At 43.1% G+C, this 14867-nt stretch overlaps 1 protein-coding gene across 2 annotated transcripts in view; it reads right to left on the minus strand.

Moving 5' to 3' along the window:
- Positions 1-14867, minus strand: part of L3mbtl4 (L3MBTL histone methyl-lysine binding protein 4) — a 438827-nt gene that overhangs the window by 155977 nt on the left and 267983 nt on the right. For both annotated transcript variants that reach the window (XR_009586410.1, XM_060368214.1), the window contains exon 14: positions 9087-9189. Coding sequence is in view for 1 of the 2 variants with exons in the window: in XM_060368214.1 (XP_060224197.1) it covers positions 9087-9189 (103 nt within the window). In the remaining variant the exon portion in view is untranslated. The remainder of the gene's footprint in view (positions 1-9086; positions 9190-14867) is intronic.

Raw genomic sequence — 14867 nt, forward strand, 5'->3', positions numbered from 1 at the left:
GCAAACACTGGGGCATATTTAATACACACACACACACACACACACACACACACACACACACACACACAGTCGTGGAGAATTCTGCCCCAATATAATAAATACTAAAAGCTGAGTGGGTACAATGTAAACAGAAATCTGAAAGATTCTAGGGTAAAATATCTCTATCTCCAATAAATTTCCTTCACAGATGACAGTTTTTTTTCCCAAGATGCAAAGATGTAATATAGTATATACAGACGCCGCAGTCAAATTTCACACTGTCTTTGAGATGGAACAGTAAAGAATGCTCAAGACCTGTGCAGAGAGCAGCTGAGATGCCCGTAAGCCTCACACACAGCCAGCGAAACGGGCAGAAGAAAAGCCCTGTTCTAGGAAGACAACCAATGTTGTTTCTGCCTCCCCCCTTCTAAGAACTGATCTGTACTTCTAAAGGACAGGATGTGGGTTCAGAGGAGAGGGAAGACGAGAAGAAAAGAAGAAAGAATGTGATGCTATGTTCAGGGAATGTTGATAGGCAGATGTGGCTAAGCAGCAACCTTCAGAGCTCCGTCAACATCTGTCTGAGCATCAGCGTGTCATGAGTATGTCTGCACACTGGCTTTTTAAATTTTACTTGTTTGTTTGCTTGTTGCAGTTTATCCACTTTGGCTTTTACGTAGGCTCTGGGAACCAAACACAGCTCCTATCGACTGAGCTATCTCCTCAGCTCCTAGCAACCATTTTGAACAGATGTATATAAAATAGTATTGACACTATTTATATGAGACAAGGTAGAAAATAGGGGAGGAGGTAGGACAAAATAGTCATTTCTAACTGGTATGAAATCTACACTACGAAGACGGGGATCTTGAAACTTAGACACCAAAAACATAAAGTCATATCATATGTCTGGGAAATGTTTAACAACGTGAAAAAGTACTGTATCAAAGAAAATTAGTAACAAAACTAAAAACCAAGTATTCTGTCTGTCACTAATCAGACATGAAAAAAATGATGTGCATACATATAATGAATAGAAGCCAGGAAAAGCTGAACCCATTTTAGGCACATAAACTGTTATTTGGGTTATCCAAAGTTATTTTTATTTAATTAAAATATTAATCATTATTATTATCATCATTATTGTATTCGAGTGCATGATGAGTGTGACAGGTGTGCATTCAGGGAATGTACAAGTGTGACAGGTGTGCATTCAGGGAATGTAGAGGTCAAAGACAAAACAAACAAACAAACAAAAAACTTTGTGGAGTTAGTTCTTGCCTTCATCTCCCTGTGGCTTCTAAGAATCAAACCTGGTCTTATGCAGCAAGCACCGGCACCCAGTGAGGCAACTTGCCTGCTTCTTGGGGTAATTTTTCAAGACTTATGCTCTCCAAAAATTTTTATTTTTGCCTCTGATATGAAAATTCTAACATTAACCATGGTGTGTCAAATGTAAGGTAATGAATATATATATATATATATATATATATATATATATATATATATATAATTCCAGTTCTATTTTTTTTTAATTCTTTTGCAGTTTCATACATGTAATGTGATAAGTTTGAGTCCTTTTTACCCTTGGTACCCGTTCTCATTTCTTTTAGTTCTTTTCTCCCCTGGTGCCCAGGACTCCTCCTCCTCCTTCTGGAAGCTTTCTTCTTGTCAACAGTCTCCTCCCTTTCATGTCTCTATTGGCATGTGGCCCAATGAGTATAAATTAGGTTTCATATATGATTATATTATATACCAGACCATGCCAACTAACAGTGGCTACACCCTTTCCCCAGCCACCATTAACTAGCCGTAGACCCTCAGGGAGGGGTGAGGTCTCATGAGCCCCGCTTTCTTCATGATGAACGACAGGCAAGTCTTGTGTGGGTAACACATTTGCAGGGAGGTCGTTATCACACTGGCTCTGTCATGTCCAGGACTCTGGCTTAGGTCTTTTATATGTCCCATCTCCTCTTTCATGATATTCCCAGAACCTTGGGGTAATAGGGAATGTGTAGGACATAAATTTTCCATTTAGGGCCAAGAACTCCACAGTCATTTCTTTTCTTCATCCCTTTGACCAGTTGTGAGTCTCTAGCCTAACCACCAGCCAGGGAAATGGGGTGCCTCTGAGCCGGGAGGAGAGCAACACTGATCTATGCTTTCCATTTTTAATTTTAAGATTGCAGCTTTCCCTTACTTGGATTTTACTATGATTTCTTTTTCAAGGAGATTTTAACCTCCTTAATTTATGGAGAACGCTTTTCACACAAAAGGAAAGCAAAGCCATGTCTGCTCTGATAATACTAAGTATATGATTCCTGTGGCTGGCGCTTTGGGCAACTCGGAATGCTGTGCTTGCTAAACTCATGAGGATGTGTCGGAGCGTAGTGTTTTGGAAACAATGCTCCAGTTGCTACAGAACTAAGCTTTTCATGTGCAATTCTCATCTCTAAAGAACTGAAAACACGGAACTCACATATGGCTTTTTCACACTTCACAAAGTCAAACTTGGACATTAGACTTGAAGAATTTCACAGAAACAGATAGAAGCAATATTAAGACCCATGGATGACCTTTCATTACCTTATCATTGCTTTTACAAAACTGGGTAATTAATCACGTCATTGTGAGAATTCAATGTGTTCTTTAAAGTCAAATACCCCTTTGCATTTTCCTGTCGGGAGAGAATTACATTGACAAGTTTATCTCCAGGTGCTACTCAGTACAGTTTCACTACCTGGAGTCAAGAACAATGGCTTGTTGATGACAGAGGAATCAGATAAATGCCGTTGCATGACACTAAGTTGGTCTCCCGGCACGAGAAGGCTTCAGCTGAAGGCAACAGTGAACCAAGAAGGACTGTGAGGATGAACTCAAGGCCCTGCTTTGAGACTCCAGTTCAATCAGCAATTGTAAATTCTTGCAAGTTACAGAGACAAATTAAACAACAAAGGTATTTTAGAAGATCTTTTACTTTTTATCTCTGTGAAGAAAGTTCTATTGAGACGTAAAGTAATAACACAGAGATAGGAACGGAACAACAAACAGTTAGGTTAATTATCATGAGTGATAAAAATAGCTTAGAGGAAGGACAAAATATGGCAAAGAGGAAAACTGAATGTGTTCTTTTCACCTGAAAATAATTTCTTTTGTTTTCTCCTCACCAAACTAATAAATGGGTAAAAGTGTACAAATGTGTACAGGAAAATCATAAGAAAAGGGACAATGGCAGAAAGAAAAAAAAAAAAAAAACAACAAGAAACAAAACAAAACAAAAAAACATCAACAGACTGATGAAGACTGGAGATCGTGTTCTGTGAGCAGGGTGAGGAAGGAGGCCACAGGATCCACTAGGAAGGAAGTTCCCTCTCTGAGGACGGGGCTCCTGAAGTTGACAGAGGGGGATTCCCCGTAGTGTGTAGTTAGCATCTTGACACCCTTCCAAGCCCATTCGCTAGCCTGCAGCACACACAAAAACTTCTCTTCAGCTTTCTGAGACCCTACTTTCAGAGGTGAACACAGAGAAAGACCACCAGGATTTGAAAAATACCTGATACATGATATATGGGGCAGAAGCCAATCAAGGTCATGCACATGAACACACATACACACACACACACACACACACACACACATGCACACACACACAGAGCTACTAAAAAAACCAATGCATAGAGCAACAAAGACACCTCCCAATGTCATGCATGAGGTAAGGGAAGACCCACAATCTGTCAAATGAGACCAGCATGCAACTGAGAAACAAAGAGGACAAAAATGTGTTCTGAGAAACAGGTAGCAGCTTGTAGTGTGATTATGAGCTCCAGCTTTAGGGCCAGTGGTTACAGCAGCTAACCAAGACACAAGGAATTTAAAGGAGAATTTGAAGAATTACTCCAGGAACAAATATGATAGAAGGAGAAATTTGAAAGAAAAAAAAAATATCACTAAAATGATACTGCTAGAACATTTCCTAGAAGTAAAATATGTGAGCTTGACACAAACAACGGGAGCAAAGAGGGCCATTTCAAAGCATCAAAATACAGGGTGTGGCTTTCCCGGAAGGTAGTTATCGGAAATGGCTGTCCAGAGGTTCTAGTCTTTTTCCTGACATGTTTGGATGACAGTCAACTTCTCAACAATGAAAAAGGCGAGAGAACATTTCTTATAAATGCTGACAACTCCTTTTTAATGGCAAGGAGCGATCTATTGGATATATGGAAATTTGAAGCAAAGAATAGTGGGGCAGCCTGATCCGTACCACACAGTAAGTGAAAAGTGTAAGCAGCCAATGGGGGCATTTAAAGATGAACACGTCCATGCACGTGCACACAGACACAGACACACACACACACACACAAAGAAAATACCTGAAGTGATTTCATCTTCAGCTACAAAGTCACTCCATATTAACTCCATCTAGAGGATGACCTATGACCTAAATACATAAAGGGCACTCAAAATCACCTCATGGACAGGACACCCCGACTTCTGAGTGACAGGTGTCATCCCGTGTTTGGGCAACACATTACCCATGTGTGCCTTGCATCCCACATGTAATGAGCCAGAGGCCCCCATACCATGGGGATGCATTGTTCTCTCTGTGAAGAATGTAAGTATTCGTTCCCAAATAAAGTATCTTTGTACCTTTTCTGACACAGTGGTAGACCAAGTCTCTCAGACTGTTCTATTTATTTAGAAAAAACACAACTTCTAGTTCACCCTGGATCTTGGCTCAAAAGTTTTTATTTTTTAGCCCCAAGATGACTACCTTTAAATTTTTCTATGTTAACACATACAGCTACTTTCCTTTATCCACTATGCAAATTCATTCAAATAAAATGTAAATCATGAGATAATTGCGTGTCAAAAGTCCCATTTTCTCTCTGATAGGAGCTGATGCAGTTTCTTCCAAATAATGGCTTATGCATATTCTACAGAAACTCCAAAAAGCCTTGAATATTGTTAACCCCTTGACTATTTCAACAAAGAAGAAAATAAAGCTGACCAAAAACTGTCTAGAAAGGGCCTGCAGAGGTCTGCCGCCTGAACGGTTAAGATGGTAGATCATTTTCATTAGTCTTCAGTGGTGTCTGGACATCTCTATTCTCAGCAGCTGGACAAAATGAGACACTGACAACCTGTTTTACTTCCTTTCAAAATACCATCCCTCCAATATGAGAACTAGAAATTCTGACACACATGGGTAAAAGCATCAGTCACTAACTCCGTGCTTTTTCCGCCTGGAAAGACCCTCACAAACACAGAGCCCACCCACCCCTATTGTTGAAGCAGCAATCCCGGCAGACCCCAGACCTTGAAAGCAAGAAGAGGAGGTCTTGTACACAGGCTGTGCTGGTTTATATGAGAGTGGGCCCCTTTGGCTCGTATATTTGAAGACTTGGTTCCTAATTGGTGGAACTGGATTAAGAGGTGTGGCCTCGTTGGAGGAGATGTGTCACTGGAAGACGGCTTTGAACTTAAAAAGATTCAAGTCATTCCCAAGGTCTCTCTCTCTCTCTCTCTCTCTCTCTCTCTCTCTCTCTCTCTCTCTCTCTGCCTTCTACTTCTGATGAAGATATAGGCTCTCATTTGTTCCTACCACCATGCTTTCATTCCACCTCATGTATGCTAACCCTTGGCGACTGTAAGCTCAAAGTAAACACTTTCTTTTATAAGTTTCCTGGGTCATGGTATTTCATCACAACAAACAAAACAACTCTCTCTGAGTGCAACTTGTTGCAGGTTTGTTTTTGGTTTACTTTCCTTTCTCTTTGACTATAATAATAATTGCCTAATAACCTTTGGAATAAGACTGTAAAATAATGCCTTTTGGTTTAAAAGTATTAATCTATGCCAAGAGAAAAGAACACTTTGTTTAAAATATATTAGATTTTTTTCCCTTCAAGTTTGTCAGGAACAGCTTACGCTACAGTTGGCTCTGAAGCATATCTTTATTTGACTATAGGAACAAAGTTCATCCTAATCCCTTTGAATATTATTAGAGGGCTGTGCGTGGACTGTGTAGATATATGTGAGGATCTGAACAGACACCACCACGGACAGGTAGTGAAGAGTGGCACTTTTAAACCTTTAGAGTTGTGTGAGGCTTCGGCTGCCATAATACAAAGAACAAGGAAGCACAGTTAATGACAAGACAACGTACATATTTTCTCAGGCCGCACAGGCAGTAAGTGGATTAACTGATCAAAGCCGGGGCAGAGATGTCCAGTGTGGACTAGAGCTTGTTGCAATACCTGAGGTCCTACTCTACACTGAGCGCCTTCCTACAGTCTACGCAACCCCACTGGGCAGCATGGCCTCCTTTATTTATAAAACACTGTTAGGTAAAACAGCTCATATGTGAGTTCAGATTTTTGTTTACATTATGGATTTATTCAAATATGCCTTCATATTTGTTGTTTTTCATTTCTGAGTCGCTGGTATTGGGAAGCTCTTGCATACCTTGTCATAGCTATTTAAGCCCTGCTATGTCATAACCAGGTCTACAGCTTGACAAGAGCCATTATCTAATCAAATAGCCACAGACACCTGAGCAGCCTCAAGCATTTTTTTGGGTTTGGGTGATGGGATAATGTCTCATATTTTCAAATTAACTAAGTTGTCCCATTTTTTACAGTCATACATCTATGATGTTTTGTTTTGTTTTTCTCAGTTTCACTCACCATTATTTATTTATTTAGTACAATTTATTCACTTTGTATCCTAGCTGTAGCCCCCTTCGTCTTCCCTCCCAATCCCATCCTCCCTCCCTCTTCTCCTCCAAGCTCCTTCCCTAGTCCCCTGATAGGGGAGGTCCTCCTCCCCTTCCATCTGTCCCTAGGCTATCAGGTCTCATCAGGACTGGCTGCACTGTCTCCTTTGTGACCTGGTAAGGCTGCACCCCCCCAGGGGGAAATGATCAAAGAACCAGCCACTAAATTCATGTCAGAGACAGTCCCTGTTCCCCTTACTAGAGAGAACCCACTTGGACACTGAGCTGCATGGGCTACATCTGTGCAGGGGTTCTATGTTTTCTCCATGCATGGTCCTTGGTTGGAGTATTGTTCTCTACAAAGACCCCTGGGCCCAGAATTTTTGGTTCTGTTGCTCTCCTTGTGGAGCTCCTGTCCCCTCCAGGTCTTACTATACACCCCGCCCCCCTTCTTTCATAAGATTCCCTGCACTTACCCCAAAGTTTAGCTATGAGTCTTTTATTCTAGTTCATGAAATCAAACCCTGAAAGACTATTTCATGGATAAATCACATCAAACACTCTCATATTAATGATTAAACAGCACAAATAAAAGCAGCAATCAGGCTCAGTTTCTGACATACGGGTTCAGTGAAGGGTTTAGAGACACTTTGGGAACAGGGAAAGCACACCCATTGGAACTCTGGCTTCTTCAGAATCCAGCCAGAAAAGGTGAGCCAATGACACACACAGCGATGCTGGCAAGGCAACTTGGAAGAAGAGGAAAACAGGGGTACCGCTGGGCAGGAAGCTGCAAAAGTGCTCAGAGCCCCAGCTCTACGGGAGGAGAGAGCTTTGTGGAAAGGGACAGTTGCAAGGTTGTGACTTGGTTACATTGGGAGATAATGATTCAAGTTGTAAAAGAAGCACTAGGAAAAGCCTGTTGCTCCCCCCACTTCCCGAAAGGGAGACTATTATGTGAGAGTCCCTTGAGTATGTCAAATGGAACTCTGTGGTGGAGTGGCTGTCTTAAACACTGTTGTTGAGAACAGTAGCCACAGACCACCACTGAGCACTTGAGACATGGCTGTGACTGGGAGATGATATATTTATATTATTTAATTTTAGTTAATTTAAATAAAACAGACTCATGGGGTTAGTGAACCAGTGAATGAACACCAGATTTGAATTTGCAGCTCAGACTACACACACACACACACACACACACACACACACACACACACAGCCTAGTGAAGATTCTCTGTAGCTACATCTCCTGATAATGTCTAGAAAGTGGTTCCAACACCAACAGAACCCTCACCCAATTCAGACACCACTCTTATTTCTGCTCTGTTCTTTTTGCCACCCTCCGTCCTTCATTGATTTTTCTGCCCCTGCTCCCCCAAAGCAATGAGACATTTCCATAACTCCAGCTCTACTCATAACCCCCAAACCCCAATGACCCCACCAAGCAACTAAGGTATCTGCATGCACCTGATTTCTTTCTTTTTAATGGGTACTCTACAGGTCTACACTCATAACATTGTATCCAGGCACACAAGACATGTTTACCACTGATTTCTAGGTACACTTGCATTGGTTACCTTAGAACTACCTTGAGCACTGTTTTCCCAGACTGCCATTCTCTGAAAAAGCAAGGGTTTCCTGCACTGCCTTTAAATTTCTGTGTGAGAGCAAATGTTTTCTTGGTTCACATGTTACAGGACTCATTCCTTTCTCTTTATACCTACTGTTCATGTTTGTATTAGGCAAATTTAACATTGGTTCTTTTCAGTTTTGATTTATGTTACCAGATCATTAATATGAATGGCCATTCTAGGAACAACTTCGCAAACTATTGGGGACAGAAACAATAGCAAAGATTCATGCTTTTATTCGCGTATATTTCCTTTATAAATGCCATCTACTCTGTATTCTAAAAGCATGGAAAGTTATTTCACTCTCATTTTACATTCTTTAACAGAATCATCTGTTCTTCAAATGAATAAAAAGGAGGGGAAAAAAAAGAACTTAAGGTAAACAGGAAACAGGAGGGGGAAAAGCAAGGAGTGTGGCTGGGATTTTCTGCAGGAAAGACCCAGCAGGTGTGGAGGTGATTAAGAACAAGGGTAAGGCATGGTAAGGGTAAGCACATCGCAGAGGGTGTACTTAGGGAGCCCCTCATACAGCAGGCTCGCACTTCTTAGAAATGCCTCCACAGTCATGACCCTAGAACATTAGAAGAGGGCAGACAGAAGGATTCATCAAAGAAGGGCCTCAGCCGAGCAGAAGGGACAGAGATGGAGCAGGAGGGGCTGGCACCCACATAGGATGCTACCTAGAGCTGCTGGTCTGCATAAACACTCTCTCATTCCTCCCTGAGGAGATTTAAGCAAGCAAGAGAAATCTTTACCTGTGGTGTCCTGCATAGCGTGGGCCACGGATATGGCCTATTCCTCGGCACCCAGGAGTAGGACACACAGCTTGACCTGGAAGGATTTTCACATCATTTGACCCTTCAGGAAGTAAAAGAACATAGCTTGAAAACCCTCGTTGAAGAATTGGAAAGTCTAAAACATGGAAATGATGTTAACGGAAATGTTGCAAGTTAAAACAAACTGTCACCAAAAACATCAAGTACCATGACATTCTATAACGTGACATGGCAGAGCCTGTGATGGCTTCAATAGACACCATTGCAACACAGCTAGCTTCAAAGGGAAGAAGATGGACAGGAATCGAGGATGTTTTTTAAAAAGCAAACATAAGAGTGTTCACTTATTTTTCAGTGCTCAGCAATGGCAAAGGCCATGTAGCCACCAGCTGATGATTGAATTCTACAAATCTCCAAAACTGAGTCAGTAAGTGGTGACGTAGAGCCCAGCACATTCTCCCTAGTACCCACCACATGTGCTCCCATGCGCACAAACATGCACACAGCACACACACTTACATACATGCACACGTGCACACATATACAGACATGCATATACAACACACACACACAGGCATGCACGCACGCACTCACATGCACACACATGCACATACATGTGGTGCACAATCCATCCTATACCGTGCTACTAATCGAGGGGTACATCTCTTCAGCCCTATGCCTCACCCCCCTCCCCAGCTCTCTCCCTTCTACTTCTGGCTCCCTTTCCGTTCTCTGGCTCAGTATTTCCTCATCAACCAGTTCCAATGTCTTCTGGCTGTTGTGTAGGGACATGCTCACCCAGGACCCTCTTCTGGAGGCCTTCTTCTCTGAGTTCCTATGTGACAGAAGTGCCTCATTTCCTCCTGGTGTCACTCCAAGACCTCCTGACGCCAGTGTTCCCAGACACTATCACCAGCCTCACTCTCACCAGCTGGCTTCTGTTACCTTGTCACTTGGGGAAGACGGTGTCGTCGAAACCACGCACTTCACTCCGATCTGTTGCCAACAGCTGCCTGGGTAGGCTCAGAGGCCACCCTGGCTTCCTGCGCACGTGCACAGCCCCTCCCCTCTCCTGGCCTCACTAACCTCATCTCTGGTGGCTTCTTCCCTGAGCCCTGGCCACACACAGTGAACAACACTGGGACTGCTTTGTCCCCCACGGCCTGAAACAACGGTCCAACTGATGGCAAAGCATAGTCCAGCTGATGACACAGCACAGTCCAGCTGATGACAAAGCTTGCTCCAGTGTTCCAGCTGTTTTCACCTGCTGCTGTTTCCAGCATCAGCAGATTTTCCCTCCCTCGGTTCCCTCTCACCAGAAGCCCCCTCCCTCATCTAACTTAGGATCTATCTGTCATTTTTTGACATGCTACTGCAAATAATTGAAGCTCCTTTGACTCTCTGCCTTTTTTTTTAATTACACCTAGCTATGGGTCAGAGAACCTTACGTCAGCTCATCAGGCTGCCCCCCCCCCAGGGTTTTACATGAGTGCATTCTGGGTGTGGGGTGGACAATGATCTTTCATAGGGATGCCTGAGCAATACCCCTCACCCACCTCCAGGCTCTGGCTCTAGCAGCTAGCTTGTGTGCTGCCCACTGAGAAAACAGGACCCAGTGGACTGTCCTCTCCTGCCTGAGTGCTCTCGTGGCCATCTCCCTCCTCTCTGCCCACTGCAAATGCAGGCAGCACTCCCTTCTCTTCAAAGTAAACTCCTCACCATTTTTGTGTGGACTCACTGTCTCACTCTTCGGGATCTTTAGATGATGGCATTGTGTTCAGTTTTGTCCATTGTACAAAGGAAGAAAAATAATTATAATAAAAAAACCGGAAACAGTAGACCCCACATTCCTGGCTCCTCAGCAGCTGTTCACACTTGCTCCTTCACAGATGTATGCCTCAGAGTGACCTCTGTCCCTTCATGCCTCACCACTCAACCCACACTAATCTCTTCCCCTGGCTCATGGTCACCCCCAATGCGGGAAACCTATTTCAATTACAATCTAAACACTTATTTGCTTTATGTCTATTTATTTTGTTAGATTAGAGAGTATGAGCCAAAATCTGCTTTGCCACAGTGAAAACAATCTCTAGCCTGGCCTTCAATAAGAGATTATGAATGAGCTAGGGAAATACCCTAGGGTTCTTCCTGTGAGGGGCTCACAGGCCAGAAAAGAGGCTGACCTGTGACCATTAATTCACAGTACAGAGTGACCGTGCTGCATGGAAATGTTAATCAAAGCGAGGTGATATTGGAATCTCAGTGCCTGGTGATATCAGAATAAATACTTCAAAACCCCACACCTTTTCATTTACTATTTAGTGGACAATAGAAAACGGGGTCTTAGATATTTCTTGATTTTGCAACAAGTTGAAGGACAAACGGAGAAAACCAGATCTGCCTCATCCTGAACTAGGCATAGTTCAGAGGTACACAGCAAGTGTGTGCCTAATGCGTGCACAAGGTCCCAGGGCTCAACTACCAGTAAGCTGCTCCCAAGAAACAGTTCTCAAAAACAAACAAATAAAAGTAGCTTGTAAACAAGCCAGAGGGCCTGATGTTAAAAGATTTAAAAGTCCTTGGTGAAGACGTTTGCTTCTACCACATTTAGTTAAAAAGGAACCGTTTAACTTATCACAGTAAATAAAAGGATGTGTGAGAGAAGAAGCAATGAGAATAAAGAGAAGACCTCTTTCCATCTCTGTCTCATGATGGCCAGGCATTGTGTGAGATCACAGTGCCATGTCAGAAGTCAAAAGCCGCAAGCGGAAAGCATTTTCACCGTCCTGGATGCTACTAGGTGGATGATACGCCACACACAAGATGTGCTACTATATGGCATTTTCTGAGATATTTTAACACTCTGGATTAAGTTAAGGTTTAAGGTGGTATATTTAATATCAACCCAGGCTTTTTGTCTCTGCTCCCATATGGGCACCATATTTCTCTCCATGTGAGAGCTGAAGGGAGGAGCAAGGCCTGGGTTACTTCGAGAAATGTTACCTCATCAAGACCTCAGCAAAAGACAGAACAATGGAAGCATTTAAAGGAGCATAAAATAAAATACAGTGGACCCGGCAAGTTCGTCCCTGAGTGAGGGGTTGGTGCTCAACTCAGCAGGGAGGCAGACAGAGATCTGTTGGGGAAAACAACCATAAGTTCTGTAACAATTTTCCTCACTGACTCTAAGATAAAGGAGGCCTATGGCCAAGTTAGTATGTTGTTTTTGTCCCCCACCCCCATGAAGTAGTATTTTTGCCAAGAACATCTTACTGGTAATCGGATATTTAGAAATGTAAATCTTGAGAAGCATTTCTCTGCTCTTCACATCTAAGTCGTCACCTCCACCATTCTACAGTGTCTGATCCAGGGTGGTTACTCTCTAGATGTGCCTCATGAAGAAATACTGACAGTGACAAGTAACATTGTATCGCCGAGTGGGTAGGACTTAGTTCAGTGCTGTGATGAATCACTGCTTCATTCTCAGCTCAGCTCAAATTCTCATGTCTGTCTCTGCCCCTCTATGTGCTGTGAGCTACTTGCCATGTCAAGCAACACGAATAACTTCTGATTTACTGCAAGTCTGTGGTGAAAAGTTTTCTTGGACATGAGTAAATGGAAGAGCCGGGGTCTTTTTTACAAGGACAAAGAAGAATGGAAAATGTTTGCATAAGCTGGAAATGCCTATATCCCTTCAACCTGACATAGACAAAATGGGACCCCAAGTCTCAGGGACTCTGTCATCACTATGCTGCCTACCCCATATTCACACTCTCCTTTTTGGCTAACCTTTACTCAAGGTAGCCATTTTGGTTTCCCTTCATGGTCATTTGGCCTTTCTACCACAGGAAGACCTATAGGAAGGGTGAAGGAGAGGCTGGCTGGTATCACTTCTCTGTCTCACCTGCCTCTAAGTGCCTCAAAAGGAAGGTGTGAACTCCCCAGGTGGCAAACACAAAGACAGAAGGAAGGTGTGAACTCCCCAAGTGACAGACACAAATACAAAACAAAAGCATGGAGGCAGAAGGACAAAGACACAGCTTTGGCCCAGAACACCAATGCCTCAAACCTACTACCAGAGAAGAAACAGGGTTTGCAGACAGCCTTGTTTAAGTAAACTACTTCAAACAGATTCTGCAGTTCAAGCAGCTGAAAAAATATTAGGCTGAAATAACACTTCTGTTGTTTTTCCTTTGTTAAAACCAAGCAATTTTCCTCTGACTAAAAGAGAGTTGCATATGGCATGCTATCTATTGCCATGTAAACATGGTATGATGGCAGCGATCAAGGCAGAATCAAGAAATGAGAGACTGTACTGTACTGATTGCTAGAAAATCAGAAATGGAGCTGTGCATTTACTTCTAAATGTTCTTCTTGGTGATTGAGTAATAAAATCCACTTTGAAAAGGATGGATTTTTGCAACTAGAATATGTCAGAGACTGGGGCCATCCTCCCCACACCCCAATCACTGGTCACAGCTTCCTCTCTGAAATGTCACTTGTGTGGGTGTCCAGAAAACCCAGGACAGAGTGACAGTGTTAACACTGATGAAAACAAATGAAGAGGATCTGTTCATTTAAATGCAGGTCAGTCCAGATAGAGGTTGGCCAGCATCAGAGAATAAGGACCAGACTGCAGTGTCCTCATCATCCTTATCCTTAAACCACCACTAATGACTCATTGCTGAAAAATGCAGGCACTTAACCTAATTCCTTCAGCAACTTTTTAAAAACACAGCATTAGCTCTCTGAGGTAACACCGGGTACAGCATACATAAACACTGCTGTTTGGAAAGGTAGGCAGATTTAAATGTCACCGATAATAGAAAAGCGAGGATAGTTTATCCCTTCTTGTTTTAAAAGTAAAAATATCCACTGAGGCTTTATTTGTTCACTTAAAAAAAAAGCATGCATGCATTTCCAGGATTGCACATTCTCAGGATATGTCACCAACCAAACAGAGAGGTCTGGTCTTCTTAGAGCTGTCCTAAGTACAATAAACAATTGGGTAAGAGGCTGGATATGATGCTGAGAGTGAGGGTGATATTTAGACACACTCAGCAGAGCACGGAAGAGAAGGGGATGCTCTGCAGATAGGGATGTGTCTTCAGGCAGGGCAGCCAAGGTCCTGCAGCTCGTAAGATCATACGCCACAAGGGTCAAGGGAAGGGGGTGGGGAGTGGCAATGTGCTGGAGATGGTGGAGTCTTCCTTCTATTCTGGGGTGGACTGGAAAAGACTGAAAGCAGGAAAAGGAGAATGGGAGGATGCGAACATGCCTGTTGAGCTCTACTCACTTCCTGCACCCGACCAAGCTTGAACAGGCCTTCAGTTCCCTCTCCAGCAGCAAGCTCCCCAGAGGCAAGCCTGAGCATCCGTGTGGATGCTGGCCACCCAAGGGACGAGATGGGGCTCCTAGGGAGTTCATGCCAGCAAGCAAAAGTCTCAGGAACACAAACTGAAAATGCTTATGGGTGGGCTCAGAAAGAGGCCAGGAGGTCGGCTGAGAGGGCAGCCAGGGAAGGAAGGTAACCCAGGAGAAAACACCAGAGAACCAGAGACAGTGCCAAGAGAGAGCCACTGGGCACTCCATGTGCTCTTGGGTTTGGCAAAAGAATGTTTTGATTAAAGATGTGAATGAGACCGGTGGGATCAAAGAAATTAGGTTTAAGAATTCTTTTTGGGGATTTCTTATTTAGGAGGAGGGATAAAAATGATTACAAGCTGGGCGTGGTGGCAAATGCCTTTAATCCCAGCACTT

This window comes from Meriones unguiculatus, chromosome 15 (assembly GCF_030254825.1).
Source record: "Meriones unguiculatus strain TT.TT164.6M chromosome 15, Bangor_MerUng_6.1, whole genome shotgun sequence".
Classification (NCBI taxonomy): Eukaryota; Metazoa; Chordata; class Mammalia; order Rodentia; family Muridae; genus Meriones; species Meriones unguiculatus.